This window comes from Micropterus salmoides, unplaced genomic scaffold, assembly GCF_014851395.1.
Source record: "Micropterus salmoides isolate LMB-PRFRI ecotype aquatic unplaced genomic scaffold, ASM1485139v1 Ms_hic_scaffold_16, whole genome shotgun sequence".
NCBI lineage: Eukaryota > Metazoa > Chordata > Actinopteri > Centrarchiformes > Centrarchidae > Micropterus > Micropterus salmoides.
The window spans coordinates 31,243,326-31,261,191 of NW_024040707.1; the positions used below are offsets into that span (position 1 = coordinate 31,243,326).

Below are 17,866 nucleotides of genomic sequence, written 5' to 3' on the forward strand. Positions count from 1 at the left end.
GAATCTTGGAGTTATCTTTGATCAGAACATGTCCTTTAAGTCTCACATTAAGCAAATTTCAAGGACTGCCTTTTTTCACGTACATAATATTGCGAAAATCAGGAATATCCTGTCTAAAAATCATGCAGAAAAACTAGTCCATGCATTTGTTACTTCTAGGCTGGATTACTGCTATTCCTTATTATCAGGCTGCTCGAAAACGTCCATTAAGACTCTTCAGCTGATTCAGAATACTGCAGCACGTGTTCTGACAGGAACCAGGAAAAGAGATCATATTTCTCCTGTCTTAGCTTCTCTGCATTGGCTTCCAGTAAAATCCAGAATATAATTTAAAATCATTCTTCTTACCTACAAAGCTCTTAATGGTCAGGCACCATCTTAAAGAGCTCGTAGTACCTTCCCACATAGCAAAACTGGTCTGGCCCAGATACATCAATGAATTACGGTCCATAAGTGGTCCAGATCTGGTAGCTAGAACACGGGCCACATATGGCCCATGATATAGCCATATCTCAGCCCACTGTATGACTATAGCTGGCCCTATTTTGGACCATACCTGATTTTAGCACTGTTTCCACATGTCAGCCTCAACTAAACCTTCACCATGCCACTTCAATTTTATACAGTTGCCGTATTTGGCCCAGATAAAAAAAAAAAAAAGCCTCAATACAGACGTTTTATGAAAAATATTTATTGATTTTTCACATCAAGCCATTTTCAAAACTGTAAATTTTATTTGCCAGACGATCTCTTCCTCTACTTTTTCCAGTCCCCTCCTCCACTTATCTCCTCTCACCTCAACCCCCGACGTCAGCAGCGCATTTGTAAAAATGTACAGACAAATAGGAAATTCTTGTACAAAACACTTGTACATAAAATACAGATTTTTGAACATAGTTTGGCGTGAGGATCTCTCCGCCACAGAAATGATGGTATTTATTTCCCACAACATCCAGACTCACCAGACCAGGTTAAGTGTTTTTTTTTTGCACTTGTAAAACACTTGACAAAAAAAACAACTTTTGAACATCCATGCTATGTTTCAGTCCATGAACCCATTGTACTCTGCACACAACTCTCGTCCAGGATAACAAACACAGTCCTGGCCTCCTGCTGTTCCAGCTGAAATTCAGTTCGGTTTTGCACTTGTAAACTTGTGAAACACTTGACAAAAAACAACTTTTGAACATCCATTCTATGTTTCAGTCCATGAACCAGTTGTACTCTGCACACATGTCTATGCCATGTTTCAGTTCATTAAATTGTTTACTGCTGTCCTGCTCTCTTCACGCTCTTTTCTCCTCATCCTCTCCCTCCTGCCACCATCCCTATCCGGAGCCAGATGAAGCCATCTTTTGATGGTGGAATCTATTTCTTGGTCCGTGGCCCCAGATGTCAGACGGTTACGCCTCACAGCAGCTAAAAAAAACCCACACACAATTAACTTGTGACTACAGGATTTTAAAGGACATATTGAGTACAATATGAACCAGTAATGGCTGCCTATGGCTTTCTACTTAAACTGATCTGCAAAATTATGGTCTCTGCATGTAGATATCACACCAGAATGTCTGTCAAAAGGGCGTAGGTTCAGTTTAAGTGAATTTGTCCTTTAAAGCAACCAGCCATTCTCAATTTCCACTGCCCGAATCAATTATCTCTAAATAAGTCCTATTGTATCTATTCCAATAAAAGATAAATCACGGTATTTTCTCTCCTCTCCCCGGCTCATCACCTCACCTGTCTTCTCTTCCTCTACTGTCCTCTAATGACCCTTCTCTTGTCCACCCCTACCCTCATCTCTCTTCCTGTCTTCTCCTTTCAGCTCCTTCACTTTTCTCACCTGCTTCCTTTCCTCTACTTTTAAGTCCCTGCGGGTACCTGGTCAGGTTTTCATGAGAACATTTAAGGAAAATAAAAGCTAGCCAGCTCAGTACGAAATATGGTCACTGTATTTGATATGCCAACATACCAACTGTTTCTGGAGGTCAGGAATACTCTGCAGTTGTTCCTCCAGGTTCTGAAGAGAAGTGACGTCTTTGACGGGCAACAAATTTCGATCCAGGCCTATCTCTGCCTCATCAGTCGCTTTCATACCCTGTAGGGTCTTAAAGATGATGCGCAGTTGGTCCATCATCATTTCCTGTTTTGTTAATATACTACGCAGAAGGGCTAAGAAGAAAACAAGCAAGAAAGACAGATTAGAAACAGTATAAAACTAGTTAAGCCACCAAACTGATGGTCTTTTCTGACCTCTGTTAACAGCATCATACTTAATGTTGGAAGTCTTATTTTCCTCATTATCTGAAGAAACCATTTAGCCAAATAAAGAATTCATACAATGTAACAAACATCATTGAATACTCACAAATTTGCAGACTGGATGTCTGCTCCCTGGTCTGGTGTGCCTCAGGGTGCCTTGATGGGAGTATAGATCGTTCGGTGCGCCTCGGCGTACGGCGGCTCTCGGTGCTGGCGTGCCTCGGCGTACGGCGGCTCTCGGTGCTGCCGTGCATCAGTGGATGATTCTCAGTGTTGGTGTGCCAGCTTGAAGGAAACTTGGAAGTTCAGGAGTGCTGACTTGGGCTTGGCTCAGGACTGCTGTTGCCACTTGGTGGGAAGTCAGGACTGCTGTGGAGGTCAGGACTGCTGTGGCCACTTGGCTGGAGGTTCGGGCTGTTTTGCTTCCCTGGCTTTAATGTAGGAGTGTTGTACTGCCTAGGGATCTTTGGAGCATTGGGCAATGTGACTTTCAGGGTGCTTTCCATCTCTTCATCGTCTTCCCCAGGGAAAAGAATATTCTTGCGTCTAAAAACACATTTAATAATTTTAAGAAACAGTATGTGTGTGCAAGTGCATGCATATTGACTACCAGCTATATGCAGCGTGCTAGTCTCGAAAATCCAGCTGCTTATAACATTAACTTAGCTCTCCTTATTAGCTAGGCTCCTTACATGCTTGCTAATAACTTTTTTTAAGCTGGGTCTCCGACAATGAAAGCATTGTGTTGGACAGATTTGTGCAGCTGTGTTCCATGAGGGAGAGAGGGAGAGGTACAGGTGAGTGAGAGAGAGAGGGACGAGTGAGAGGAAGTGCTGCGCTACGGCGCTCTGCAGTCAAATACGATTTTAACTAGGCTTAGTAAAAAAAATCTAAAATCAATGTGTGGCAGTCAGCGTTGATATTGTGGCGGGCCTCCACAAATAAATGAACGTATGGGAAACACTGCTGCAGATTTATAAAAAAAAACAAAAAACATACATTCTTTTTCTTTTAAATTTAATTGGCGAGTCACCTCCGTCACTTCCAAGGTCAGTGTGATCGACAGCCTGAGGTAGTTTAAGCCTTGCTTCATTGTAGTCATCTAGAAAAACAAAATACAGAAAAAAAAGTAAGTTTAAGTGATATTATGATCTATCATTAGATCAATTTAAAGGTAGAGGTGATAACACTTAACTTACGTGATGTGAAGAAAATTCTGGCCTTATGGGGCATCCGTCCGTCTCCAGGACATTCTTGAGATTTTACAGTTTTTTGAGATTTTTCAATTTTATTTGGAGGCCACATGCATTCTCCATTTTTTATCCAGACTGAAGGCACAACTTCAACCTCATTTGTGTTGTCAAAGACAACAATATGAAACATCTGAAAATAAGCAACCATGACTACATAAATTCCATAGCCAACTAAAATACAAGAGCAACTTCAGGGTTACTAGTTTCAATGCAAGAGTGGAACAACAACAAATCTGTTTTGAAATGGTAATCTTACATACTTCTGTAGCTTCTTTTCAATCATAAAACACTTGACATTGGTGGAGAGGTTGGAAACTCTTTTGAGTCAATTGGATATTTAAAGAAATGTTCCACCTGTTTATATTCATTGCCCACAAGGTACACAATTCCTTTATCCTCAACAATGTTTCGGACTAAAACAAACTTGTTATCGACTTTGATACAAGAATCTCTCTCATTGGGCTTCACAACTATATCATCAATAGCCAATACTTTAAATTGACGAACATGTGAGAAGCGGCACTGGCCCACCCATATGCTCTTTATCCAGTTTTTGAGTCGCCTCTTTAACATCTGGACTGTAGCTGCCATTTTCCATTTCTGATAATCTGCGTAACACCTGAGTCAAAGGATTGCATGGCCCCCGAACCAATTTTTTAAGTTTTCCTAAGACATTTTCATAGGGAAATGCTGATATAAGATCTAAATTGCCATGTATTTTGACATCTTCACTGAGATGCAACAGACCATGAATATTGTAAACCCAAAACTCTTCACCATAAAGCTGTCCAAAGTGTTCAAAAAATGAAACCAGCGTGTGAGCAAGGTTGTTCATCTCCATACAATATTTTGGACTTACCAAAATATACACAACTACTGACAAAAGCATGAAGTTGTCATAGATCTGAGGTTTTAAAACACCCCTCAGCACAACCGGACCAGTGTATAACAAGAATTGGCGGAATTCTGTGGCTTTCCACCTACATCGTTCAGCCAGTGCCCGTGGCCTTCGAGCAAACTCACTGGGAATGTAATTTTTCAGAGCAAGAAGTCTATCCGTAACCATGGAAGCTAGACTAGATGAAATGCGACAGCGCAAAGGACCAGTGGTGCTGATCCACAAATCTAAGAGACGCCTCATTACACCCAGACAAACCAGGTGCATATAATCGTATGGGAAACAAGCCACCATGTCAATGCCAACATCTGCAAGAGGTGAGTGATGGATGAGATGTTCCTCATCTATTGCTTGCCTAAAACTGTCATCCATTCTGCGCCTTGCATTGACCTCAGGAAATGTCATTCGATTAGATTTGCGGACACCCGTTTGGTGACACTTGTCACACCCATGGTATCCAGTGTGTGACTTCACACCTCTTATGAAGGCTCAGGCTGGGGTATCGCACACAACAGAAACAACATTCACAAAGAAGGTTTTCTGCTTCAACAGAAATCCACTTTTCAACATTTTCAACTCTTGAACCAGATTATGAAGATACTCGGCCAACGAATTTGGCTTAGAAGTACCACAAAACAGTCCGATCAACATTGGTTTCTTGGTGTATCTTTGCAACATACCAAGAATAGGCCAAAACTGTGTACTAGTACTCTTGCAAAGCGGCAGACCATCAAAATTCAACTGCAGTTTAAAAGCATGTCCGTCTGGCACTGTAGACCACACTTTATCTAGAATTTTCCTGATAGAATTCAGAATTCCACAATAGTGGAACACACCACCAGCTACACTGTTAATGTTGTAGCAAGTTTTTGTTTTCAGCAGTGTTCGTCCATCCTTTGGCAGAGAGGGATGGCAGATTTTGAGAATGCTGAGAAGCGCTGACAGAGCTATTAGAGAAATACCAAATTCAACTGCCCAATCTGCCAAAGAGCTCCGCAAATCACCATCACTATGACTGCACTGTTCTCCAAGATCAGGCAGATCCTCAACAGAAGCTACAGTCTCTTCATATACTTCCTTTTCCTCAACATGAAGACCTGATCACTTTCTTCATCACTAAATAGCATCTCAGATTCTTCTGAATCATCAACACAATCACCTAACTCTAAATTAGCATCCACCATCCCTCCCCTATCCAGCTCATTTTCAATCAGTTTACTGACTGTCTTTAATGCCCTTCTTCGTGCATTGCCCCTATCATTGTACATCCAAGCCTTTTCCATACCGTGACTTTCCTCAAACTTTTGTCCTTCAACCTGAAACAGACAAAGAAGAATATACCAAATTACAATTTTTTTTATGTTATATATTTATTTAGCTTAAAATGAGAATGAAATATCAATGATATATATATATATATAGATATATAGATATATAGATATAGATTACATTAGGGTGTTCGATTATTGCAAAAGTCATAATCACAATTAATCTGGTAAATATTGAGATCACAATTATTTAAAACAATTACTGCCTTCGGGAACATCCTGCATTTATTGAACTTTTAAAACTGAATTCTTTTTTCTTTTTTTAAAAAATAATAATACATTAAGCCAAAATCCCAAATAGCCCAAATAAGAAATAGTAATCCAATAACGTTAGTATTAAAAGACAGCAAGCAGCGTTTCCCCAGGTTGAGGATGGGCCATTGAGGGGGATTCATGTCTGTGTGTATTAACATTAGTCAACCTTACACACGCAGCAGAGCAGGTGACATATGAACTACTCGAGCTGAACTAGTTATTTCAAAATTATTTCAAGATTAGTGACACTGCATTGATATAGATAATCTTGTAATACGTAAAATATTTTTTCTGCGTGTTGCACGGCCATGGCGTGATGGTTGCACGCGCATCTCCAAATGCCGCTAAATTCAAAAATCCTGCCCTTGAAAGAATACCATTCTCTAATGTTATCTAAATTTAATTGCAAAATAGGTTAACCTAAAATAGCATTCTTTTCACCAGCTTACTCCGAAATAGCATCTTTTTAATAGCCTATGACAATTAGCTAGCTAGCTAACGTTAGCTTATACCTAGCCTAGCCCCATCCTTACAGTAACATTCAAGCTAGACTCCCGACCTCTCCCGAATGTCAGCTTTGTGAGCTAACAGCAAATGTAATGACTAAAACAGTAACGTTTTCATGAACATGAAATTATTGTTTCTCACTCACCACTTCTTTGCTGGCTTGTAGCCACCGTGCTCTGGGCAACTTGCTGTTCCCCAGACTAGTCCATGACCGTGAGTGCAGTGAGTCAGCACTCTCTCTTTTTTCTCAGTAGCCTCGACCGTTGGCGCTCGAGGCTACTGAGAAAAAAGAGTCGCTGTCCACTGGTGCAGCCTACACTGAGTGGATACGTTGATAAATTCAATTGATTGATATCAGAACGTTACAGCCTACTATTTCGAGGGCCTTGTTTCAGAATTAAAATTCTCATTAATTTTTTAAAATTTGTTTGTTTACAAATACAAGTCATGGAAGTATGCTTTTAAATAATTATTAGCACCTTACTCAAAAATCTGAAAATAAACTGTGGGACAAGACACATACATCTGTGGCCCACATTTCTAATTTGACATCTGGGCCAAATACAACGCTCAACAACTGGCCCATATCTTGTTTGCCGCCTTAAAGGCGGTGCCATTGTCTGCCACACCTGGGCCATGTTCGGTTCATATGCCTTATGCCAGTGCCGACTCAGTGCCAGCAGTGCCAGCTTTAAGCCAAATCTGGGCCAAATGTCACTGCTATGTGGGTTACTACCCCACCAGAGCACTGTACTCCCAGAATGCAGGGTTACTTGTGGTTCCTAGAGTCTCCAAAAGTAGACTAGGAACCAGAGCATTCAGCTATCAAGCCCCTCTCCTGTGGAACCAGGTTCCAGTTTGGGTTCAGGAGGCAGACACCATCTCCACATTTAAGAGTAGGCTTAAGACTATCCTCTTTGATAAAGCTTATAGTTAGGGCTGGCTCAGGTGAGTCCTGAACCATCCCTTAGTTATGCTGCTATAGGCCTAGACTGCTGGGGGATTTCCTATGATGCACTGAGCCCCTCTCTCGTCTACTTTCTCTCCCTCTGTATGCAACCTCATCCCATTATTGCATGTTACTAACACAACTTCTCCCCTTTCCAGTAGTCTTGTGCTTTCTCGTCCCTCTCCTATCACTTCCTGCAGGTGTTTCTGGCTCTGGAGCTGTGAAGTCTGGATCTGTGGCTGCGGGTCACCTGCTGCCCCCATGTAACATTACGATTATTATCATTAACACTACTATAAATATCTATACCATTTTTCATTTAGTCATTTAGTCTATGGCAACATCACCTTTACTGTCTGTACCTCTGTGTGTATATTGTGTAGGCTGCCTCCTTCCTTTCTCTCTGTTCCTCTCCTGCCCTCTTTCTCTCTGTTCCTCTCTTGCCCTCTTTCTCTCTCTCTCTCACCCCCAACCGGTCGAGGCAGATGGCCGCCCACCCTGAACCATGGTTCTGCTCGAGGTTTCTGCCTCTTAAAAGGAAGTTTTTCCTCGCCTCTGCCGCCTAGTGCTTGCTCTTGGTGGGAATTGTTGGGCTTCTGTAAATAACATCACAGAGTATGGTCTAGACCTTTTCTTATATGAAAATTGAATTGAACTTTATATACGCTAAGGCCAATGATGATCCAGAGAAAATTTGGTGGCAATCGGAGCTACGGTGTAGGAGGAGATGTAAAAAATGTGTTTTTCAAAAAATCTAAAATGGCAGACGTTTTTGGTAGGCAGATCTTAACGAACCCTGGGGGTATTTTGTAGCTTACATTGAGCTGGACTTGTGTGAGAAATTTCAAGTCAAGCAAGTTCCCAGCCCACTCGGGCTTGGACCCCTAATAATAAGACTAGTAACAATAATTGTAGCAGAGTGTGTTGAGCAGGAACATGGGGGCAGCAGGTGACTCGCTACCACAGATCCAGACTCCACAGCTCCAGAAACACCTGCAGAAAGTGATAGGAGGAGAGAGGAGAGGGACGAGAAAGCATAAGACTATGGGATCTTATGCAGTCAAACGTGCCTAAAGTTCTTAGGGAACATCAATGATAGTTAGATCCATGATATGTAGCTATGTACACCTGTTCTGGCATATTTGAAGACTTATCAATTCGGCTAATGTACCCCATCCCGGTTTCCCATCACTCTGTGTGGTGGGGGACCTGAGTGAGATTAGTAAAGAGTTTGACGAATCATACATGCTTCTGCACTGCCCTATGCATTACCAAGAACGATGGATCGATTCTTTCTCTAATAATCTTTTAGGCTTACTTATAATATACTTTTTTAGTACTTTTATTATTATTATTACTATTATTATTATTAATATTATTAATATATATAGTTTTAAATCCTTCAAATCATCATCTTTTTCTTTTTATTATTATACTTATACATAATAACATATGTAGGGTTTAGGTCAGAGATGTGAAGTTGTTTTATTGTTTTCCTTACTAGCTGTTCCTCTCCTTGCCTTGACTGGGACAAGTCAAGGCTGGGAGAGGATCTTTGTTCCCCAAAACATAGACACTTAGACTGTGTAAATGATTATGCATCCCTTTGCTCTGGGCCAGACATTAGTGACTGTCCTAGGTTTTTGTTTTTTGATTTTTGTTTTAGTACTTCAAAAGACAACGTTTTTTTTCTAACTCAATTATTTGCTCAGTCCCTCACCAGGAATATATTTTATAATTACCACGACAGTGAACACTTCTCCTTTGCCACGATAATTCATCCACCAGTGGAGCTTTTGTATGTGGTCATCGCTTGCATTTTCTCAAAAGCTGTGACATAGTCTGTCCTCTGTCTTTTCTTGCCCTGTGTAGGAGTGGGTGGTAACTTGGTGGCCATTCAAGCCAGTAGGATCTCAACCTACCTGCATTTCTTGAGCATCCCAGGGGTGCTACCCTACAAGATGAGGCAGCACTGGCCCTCTCCCTGCATCACATTCTACTCCTCAGGTAACACATGTAGTGAACAACGGTGTGGATTTGTGCATTTTACATTGAATAAATTTGGAGCTACCCTAAATTCCTTTCTCCTCCCCAGAGAAGAAGGGGAGGGGTCAGAGTTGCTTTCTCTAAGTGCTAGCCCGACCATAAAACTGGCACCATTTTGATTCCGAAGCTGATAACGCGGGGGCCTGACTGTTAAACTGACAAAGGGACACGAACCAGCCATTGGCATTTCCCTGAACAGCCTATCAAAATTGGCCCCCCACACACGTTTCCGTGGCAACTGACCTTATTCTTTGTTTTATTACCACATCAAAAAGGAAAACCCCTGTCTCACCCAGGTGTGACATGGTCCAGACACTGAACTTTGAATGGCCAAAGACTGCAGTCTCCAAAGTCTCAAAGCATTTAATTAAGTTTAATTAAATCTTTAGTTACCTGATTACGTTTGCCTGTATTTGAGTAGTTATGTTAACTGTTGTTGCTATCCGTTGTTATCAGTGCTGAAAAGAACTTGTGCAGTGTTTTTATTTTCAGCAAGACACTCCTTCATCTAATGTAATCCAAGCTTTCCTCATGTAACCTGAGCTCCCCCAAGTGGACGAAATAAGTATTACATGCCCTCGTTGGAAATGCCGTTAAATGTATAAATATCCTGACCAATAATGTGACAATTGTTTCCTGTTACCAAATGCCTAGAACAGTACAACCGTTCGACCATTGAGGTTCGATTGTGGAAAATATTTGATTATAATACGTGCAAATAGATTTCTTTTTAGACATTAAGTTTAGAAAGGCAGTCCCTTGGGAAACCTGAGATGCCCCCTGGGGAACCACGCCCCAGGCAACAAAAGAGCGACACGCAACCTCTCGCGCTTCTCTTCACTGTTGGCTCTCTTCCGCTCTGCTCGGCTCCCTGGACGCGATGCGTGCCGCGCCAGGCAACGCCCTCAGTCGGCCAGCGAAACAGGCCCTTTTGTTTCGCTTGAAGCTACACACATGAAGTGCCGAGACATCGATCTGCCCTTCAGTTTGTTTTTAATTTATTTATTTCTTTTGTTTGTTAAAGTTATCAGTCCGTTAAGTTACACTGGACTAATTCAGGAACGACCAAGTTCCATTTTAAGCCTTTTTCGTCGAGCCAACTTCACCGAGGTCAGACCAAGCCACGTGGTCTCGCCAGCTACAACGAAGGAAACCTGAAAACAGCCGAATTGCCAGACGGAGGAGGCGTTTTCAATCAGACACGGAGAACCCCGGAGAATCCCTAGCAAAAAGCCAGGATCGGACAGCTAGCGTGGGACCCGTGCAACAGGCCAAAAGCAGGCTGTCGACAAGCAGTAAGACTTAACACATGTTCTGTGATCAGATGTCCATTTTAACTCCTAAAATCATAGCATTAGTTTACTTTCATTAGCTCTTCTATGCCGTATGAGTCAAATGCTTCCCACAATCGAACCTCCAGGCTAATTGTTCAGCAAATGTTTATGTTCCCTGTATCCACCCATCTTTTTATTACCTTAGTTAGAGAATAAATTCACTGTAATATAATCAAGAGCTGTGTGTGTTGCCTATTTCTAGTTCCTGCCAAGAGAATTGACCCTTTAGATATGAGACTGACTTACTGATTTAAGATAATTGAGCGATTATTAACTAACTGATCACTAGTAATAATTGTATAATTATTAAAACTACCTAGAGGTCCGGAGATTATAACAACTCCGATGGTGCCCTGAAACGAGGAAAATTTTGATTTTATGAATATTAATTCATAATTGGGTATCAACTTCTCATAAATTTATTAAATTGCATGACTAAAATTTAGGTCTGCTACACACTGCTGTACTGAATGCATACCTTGACATGTTTCCATAAAATCTTGCGTATTTCACCAAAGCGCCTACAAATTCTAAAAGCCAACAAGCTGTGGCTTGAAAACCCACAGATAATTATCACCTGACTGCTGTCCCCTCAGCACAAACTATAAAGCTTTTTAGAGACTTTCAACATTGTTTTGGGTTTTACTGTTTTGAGTCCTTCTTAAGCAAGGATTATACTTTCCGCATCCTCGAGGCATGACGAAAAAAATCGTCATCAGAGGGTTTGTGCAGGCTGCCAACCGATCTACTGTGTGGAACGAGTCCGTCAAGTTGACTCCTGAAAGTTGTATAAACAGAAGTAGTCCCTGTCCGTGGGGTCCGCAGCTGTCCGTCTGCACATCCGCTCCAGAGTATATTCGAGGCTTTACCACTCTCATAAGGGTCATCTAGCTTATAAGCTTCCAGCAAACCCATTCTATACTACCTACTCAAACCGAAGATAGGCAGGTGGCGAGAAAGACAAAACAAAAAGTGCAATCAATACAAGATTAATGTAGGGGATAGAAGAAGAAGAGCACAGGAAGTGCTTGTTAGAGGTTAGGAGGTGTTATAGGAGGAAGTGTTCTCGGAAGAGATGAGTTTTCAAGAGCTTCTTGAAGTTAGAGAGGGATGCCCCTGCTCTGATGGCGTGTGGTAGCTTGTTCCACCATTGTGGTGTCACAGATGAGAATAGCCGGGACTGGGATTGCTTTCTGTGAAGGGATGGCAGAGCCAGGCGGCGTTCGTTGGAGGAGCATAGCGGGCGAGAAGGAACATAAGTTTGTATAATAGAGTTTAGGTAGATGGTGCAGACCCAGTAGTCACTCTGTATGCAAGCATTAGTGACTTGAATTTGATTCTGGAGGCCACGGGGAGCCAGTGGAGGCTGAGTAATGGAGTGACATGAGTCCTATTTGGGCTGATCAAAAACCAGACGCGCTGCTGCATTCTGAACCATTTGTAAGGGTTTCACCGCACAAGCTGGAAGACCTGCTAGGAGGGCATTGCAATAGTTCACGCGAGAGATAACCATGGCCTGTACCAGAAGCTGAGTGGCGTCCTGAGAGAGGTAGGGCCTGATTTTCCTTATGTATTACAGAGCAACGCGGCATGACCGAGAGACATCAGCAACATGGTCTGAAAAGGAGAGCTGGTCATCAATCATGACACCCAAGTTTCTCACCACCTTGGTTGGAGTGATGGTTGAGGAGTCAATTTGTAGTTTGATGTTATGGTGGATAGATTGCTTATATACATATAGATTAGCCTGTAATTTGTGCCTAGAGATTAGGAGCACCACCTAAAGATTTGCTTGTCCGCCCAAGGCTTTAGGTCCTTGAGTATAGCCTGAGAATTACACAAATTTCTGGTAATTCATTAGTTGTTACTGGTTCAGTTATTCTGAAATCGTAAACTCTAGTCAATCAGTCAATCTCAAATCTGAGGGTGAGTTCTATGTATAGGGACTCTAGATTCTTAATAACACACACACAACATCATCGTGCTCAAGGTGAATTTATTAACTAACAAAAGAGAGTACAATAGTGGGTAAATGTGGTAATATTGCAGGGACAACAGTCAATATGACAACCAGGAGGTAATGAACAGGGTAGCCTATGTAAAGCTCGATTGAATTTCAGTTTATATTGTAGAGGGAGAGAATTCTATGAGTATGAGGGAACGAATGACGAAATTAGGTTGCAGATTTAGTTTGACTAATCTAGGGGTTTATTAACTGTAGATGGAGCCAACTAGAGAACACCAAGTGTGGTTTGTTTTGCCCTACCGTTGCCGCAGGTCCCGTAGCAAGGCTTGACTGCCGGTTGGCTCGTGGAGTTGGTTCTGGCCCGACCCCAGTGGCATTTCCGAGTTCAGTTCGAAACCGGTGGATTTGGAGTCCTTTGTGGGAAGCGCTTGCAGCAACGGGCCATCAGCCCAGGCTTTTACTCTGATCTCAGTTCGTTTGGTGTCGCTATAGCGGAGCCCACTCAGGGTTCTGTCGTCAGAGCCATGGTTTCATTCATTCAAGGCCATAAATGAAGGCTTCTGAGTTTCTGGACCAAAGCTGCTTAAAACGATTGGACGAGGTTGCAACTACAAAATCAAATAAACTCACACATTCGCCCGTAGGTTCGCGAGGCCTCTGGAATATTGGCTATGTAATGTTGCTGAGATTAAACAGGTCTGGGGAAGGTTTCACCCAGGCAGCTCCCAAAACAAAAATCAAATCTCCCGCTAAGAAAACTGGAATTCAGGGTCGTAGCTTTCTCAGCTCGTCTGAAGGAAATTTAAGTACGAAACAAAAAAAATCGGAATTTCAAAAGTAAAGGAAGTTAAGAGAGCGTATACGTTTAGTTTCAAGAGAGTTTTAGAAGAGAAGAACAAGCTTTTTTTTTTAGAAGAGAAGGGAAGACAAAAGACAGCAAGGCCTTTTATTGACTTCATTAGGTAGTGGTGACGTCAATTTTGGAGTGGATTTCAGGGGAAGTCCCTAAGGTGTTAACTTTTGGGTTAAAGAAATATAGTTGCGCGTATTTCCCTTTAATCTCTCTCTCCACACATATCGACATTTGTAAAAATACTCAGTTCTAAACATTCGGATAAAGACAATTAAAACGAGGCTAAACACTATGGAAAAAGGTTATAATGGTTATATAAAACGTAACAAAGCTTAATTACCTGTCCTCAGTATACTTGCTGGTTACTGGTTTTATCAAGAGACAATTTAGATGTAAGCGTGGCAGCAAAATTTCGTTTATGCAATTACGTGGTGATAGGTAGACCTACTTAGCGATCCTTGTCGGTGTAAGCAGAGCTTTAAACACTTACGTGTTATACCTTTCCTGTCCCCTTGGTGGCGCTCGGGTCACACGAGAAAACAGTAGACATTCCACTTTAACTGAGAGGCTGGTGATACACACTAGCGTATCAATTGATAATTTTGTAGGAAATTGTTTATGAAACATTTAACTAAAGCATTAGTTAATACTGAAGCCGTTCTGTGGAGAGAAAAGAGTCATATTGAGGCCAGAGGTGACCTGCGGGAGGGAGAAAGGGTCAGATAGCCCCTTTTCCTGTCCTGTGGACTGTCTTTAGTGACACCTTTACGGCTAGAAAGGGTCACTAAGGCTCTTTGAATACACAATCCTTAAGCGATGCATTGTCTGATTGAGTCTCTGTGAAAAGGTCAACTCTCGGGGAGGGAAACATCCCTCCCTCTTTTGACACCATCTGACCTTCTTTGAAGTGCGTCACAACAATATATGTATTCACCTTGGGGCAACACTCTTGAAACAAAAGAAACTGATAACCAATTATCTAATTTAGTCTCATTAAACATCAGTAAAGTTTAAATTTGGAGTATTGGAAAATTAATGAATTAATAACTATAATACAATCACCATTAACAGATAGTGGGTTAAAGGATTTGGAGTTCTACGTGGAAGAGGTTGATAAAGTATTCACAAGCATTTATTTATAAAACAAAAATACCCAATATGAAGTTAATTAAAATGCTAAATAAGACAAATAGATCTGCATGTCTGATAAGGGCTCTGTGTGTGTGTGTGTGTGTGTGTGTGTGTGTGTGTGTGTGTGTGTGTGTGTGAGCACATGTGGTCAAACAAAGAACAAATGTGTATGGGGAGCTTTAAAGAGGTGGCATTATACTCATTTTCAGGTTCAAAATCTTACTTAGGGATTGTACCAGAACAGGTTTACGTGGTTTAATTTTCAAAAAAACACAATATTTTTCTCATACTGCACATTGCTGCAGCTCCTCTTTTCACCCTGTGTGTTGTATGCTCCGCTCTTGAGCTACAGAGTGATGCATCTTACTTGTACAAAATCTTTGTTGGCAGTTGCACATGCGCAGTTCCCAGCTAAGGACAACTAGCCAGTCAGAAGCAGAAAAGGGCGGGTCGTAAGAAACAAGGTAGTGTGATCCAAATCAAAGCCGCTTCAGACTGCGACTGTAACCTAGCAGATGGTATAAGTTACTCAAGTCCACAACATCATTATTCCACATCTTACCATTAGGAGTAAACGTAAACTGTTGCCGGTGTTCTGACGATCTATGCTGCCTTGCCGAAAAATGCTACCATAGCGCAATAGACTCGACTCTACTCGGCCCTGCTCCATTTTCCGTTGCAGGTAGTACCCAGAGTACGTAGCTTGTCATCATAGCGACGCCACACACAATTCCCGCGACATAATGTTCAATGCGACACACACACCAGCTCTTAAAATATATCTACGGTTAAAACTTTTCAATATTACTCAGAATGTAAAGACAGACAGCGGTCTGTGTGACGGCGGGAGCAGAGGGCTCTGTGAGCGGGCGGCTGGCCGGCCTCAAACGCTCCTCCCGCGGGTTGGCACAGGCTTCCCCTGCAGCCACTTGCGGAGCTCCTAAACTCCAAAATTATTGAAGCATTTTTGTTCCGCCATCACTTCTCTAAAACTGTCAATATTTGAAATCTACACAGCTGATTTCTAACCTCAAAACTTCTCAGAAGGGGATTTAGTGATGAAATAACATACAAAAACTGTAAACATAATGATGATGCAGTGAATAGTAAATATTCTCTCTGACCAATCAGCATTCTGTCTTGTTTTCACGTTACATTTTAGTATCCCTCAGCTCGCTTGGAACGGAGGTGAGGTGATACATGTAGAATAAAAAAAACCCAACCGGAAATGTGTGTGTGTAACTGGTAAGAGGGGTGCATACATCCTTCAGTTTTTTTACTGATAATTGGAGGAGGTTTTTCACTGATTTAAAGACTTTATTAAGTAATAAAACATGAACTTGAATGAATTAACTAGTAGGTGTTTATGGCAATAAATTTAGCAGTAAAAAAAATGTATAGCAGTGAGTTATAAGTAAAGGAGGAATCTCCGGGACCAGCAAAGGATCAGTAGGAGGTTTCTTCATTGATTTGGAATCAAGGCAGTCTTTATTATTAAACAAGTAAAGAATAAATTGAAATAATTACAGTAAAGCAGTAAAATAGTATAACGGTGAGTTAAAATTAAACAGCATTGTAAATTACCTTCAACAGCATGCAGCAAAATAAGATTGAGTTCCAAAATTAAACTTTGTAAAATCTTTTATAGTGCTTTGTCTTACAAACTTACCATCATTATCACTCTTGTGAAAAGCTGTAGCCTAGTCTTAAACTTGTGAGTCTTAAAACTTTAAACCTTTTAGAGTCTGTGTCTCTTCTTCTCTGTCCTCTCTCTTTCTGGTGTAGCATAGGCTGTACAGGGTGAATTGAGGAATGTGCTCCACCCCCCGCACCTCCTTCCATCCCTCCCCTCCCTCTGTTTTCTCAATGAGCCACATCAAGTTGTGTGTTTTAACTGTCATTTGCATCTTCAGGTAATCTTGTAGACCAGTTATGGCCCTAGACTCCGGTTGTTAAAAACGCAATCTGGTTTTATCAGACAGAGTTCGTTTTTGAAACAGGAACCTATTTTTATCAGCCGGAGACAAGAATTTGGAACTACAGACTTTATACAATAACCTGGTTGTACCAGAAGTAACGGTCCCCAACCCCTCACCAGTTATCTCCCACATGCTGTCACATACAAAATAAGAGGATGGGCAGAGTTAGCCAGTAGCCAATGATAAGAGACTAGGAGGGGTTACCATAGGCCAGTGGTATTATCCAGGCTCCTTACTGCCCCCCATCAAAAAAGATGTTTGCTATTTGCCCTGAATATTGTTGATTTTTACTTCTATGTTTGTGTGTTTTAGTTATTGTGTTTTAGTTATTAGGGTTCATACCTCGTAGTGATAGAACCCTTCTATCCCAGAGGTGCGTGCTCTCCCCCCTGCTCTTCTCCCTCTACACCAATGACTGCACCTAGGGAGACCCATCTGTCAAACTCCTGAAGTTTGCTGAGGACACAACGGTCATCGGCCTCATCCGGGACGGTGATGAGTCGGCCTACAGATGGGAGGTTGATCAGCTGGCTCTCTGGTGCGGTCAGAACAACCTGGAGCTTAACACGCTCAGAACTGTGGAGATGATCGAGGCCTTCAGGAGGAGCCCCCCCACTCTGCCCCCTCTATCTCTAATCAGCCACCTGTTTACTGGTTACCAATTATTATTTATTCATCATTCTCTATCTCAGTGCTGGTCACACTGTTCATACTGCTATATTGTCATATTGTAGATACTGTTTACCAAAGCCACCTACCTCAAGTACATAACACCTGCACATAATACTTATTCAATCCAGCATCCTTTGCACTATGCTCGCACTGTGTACACGTATTCATGTATGTGTACCTGTATATCAAATCCACCTCCAACATGTACATAATAATGGTAATAATAATTTACTCCTGCATCCTTTGCACTCTGCTCATTGCACTAATGTCTCTGTCTGTCTATATTGTTGTTGTTTATAGTGTGTATATATGTGTTCTCTATACTGTAGCCTGCGTTTGATTTTATTATTGTATTATTGTATGTTGTAAGTATGTGCATGGTGAGCAATGTACAATCCAGAGTCAAATTCCTCGTATGTGCACACATACCTGG

At 41.6% G+C, this 17,866-nt stretch overlaps 1 protein-coding gene across 3 annotated transcripts in view; it reads left to right on the plus strand.

Moving 5' to 3' along the window:
* LOC119906220 (solute carrier family 41 member 1-like) overlaps positions 1-17,866 on the plus strand; it is a 137,010-nt gene that overhangs the window by 79,504 nt on the left and 39,640 nt on the right. For all 3 annotated transcript variants that reach the window (XM_038723779.1, XM_038723781.1, XM_038723780.1), the window contains one exon: positions 9,325-9,459. In XM_038723779.1, the coding sequence (XP_038579707.1) occupies positions 9,325-9,459 (135 nt within the window). The remainder of the gene's footprint in view (positions 1-9,324; positions 9,460-17,866) is intronic.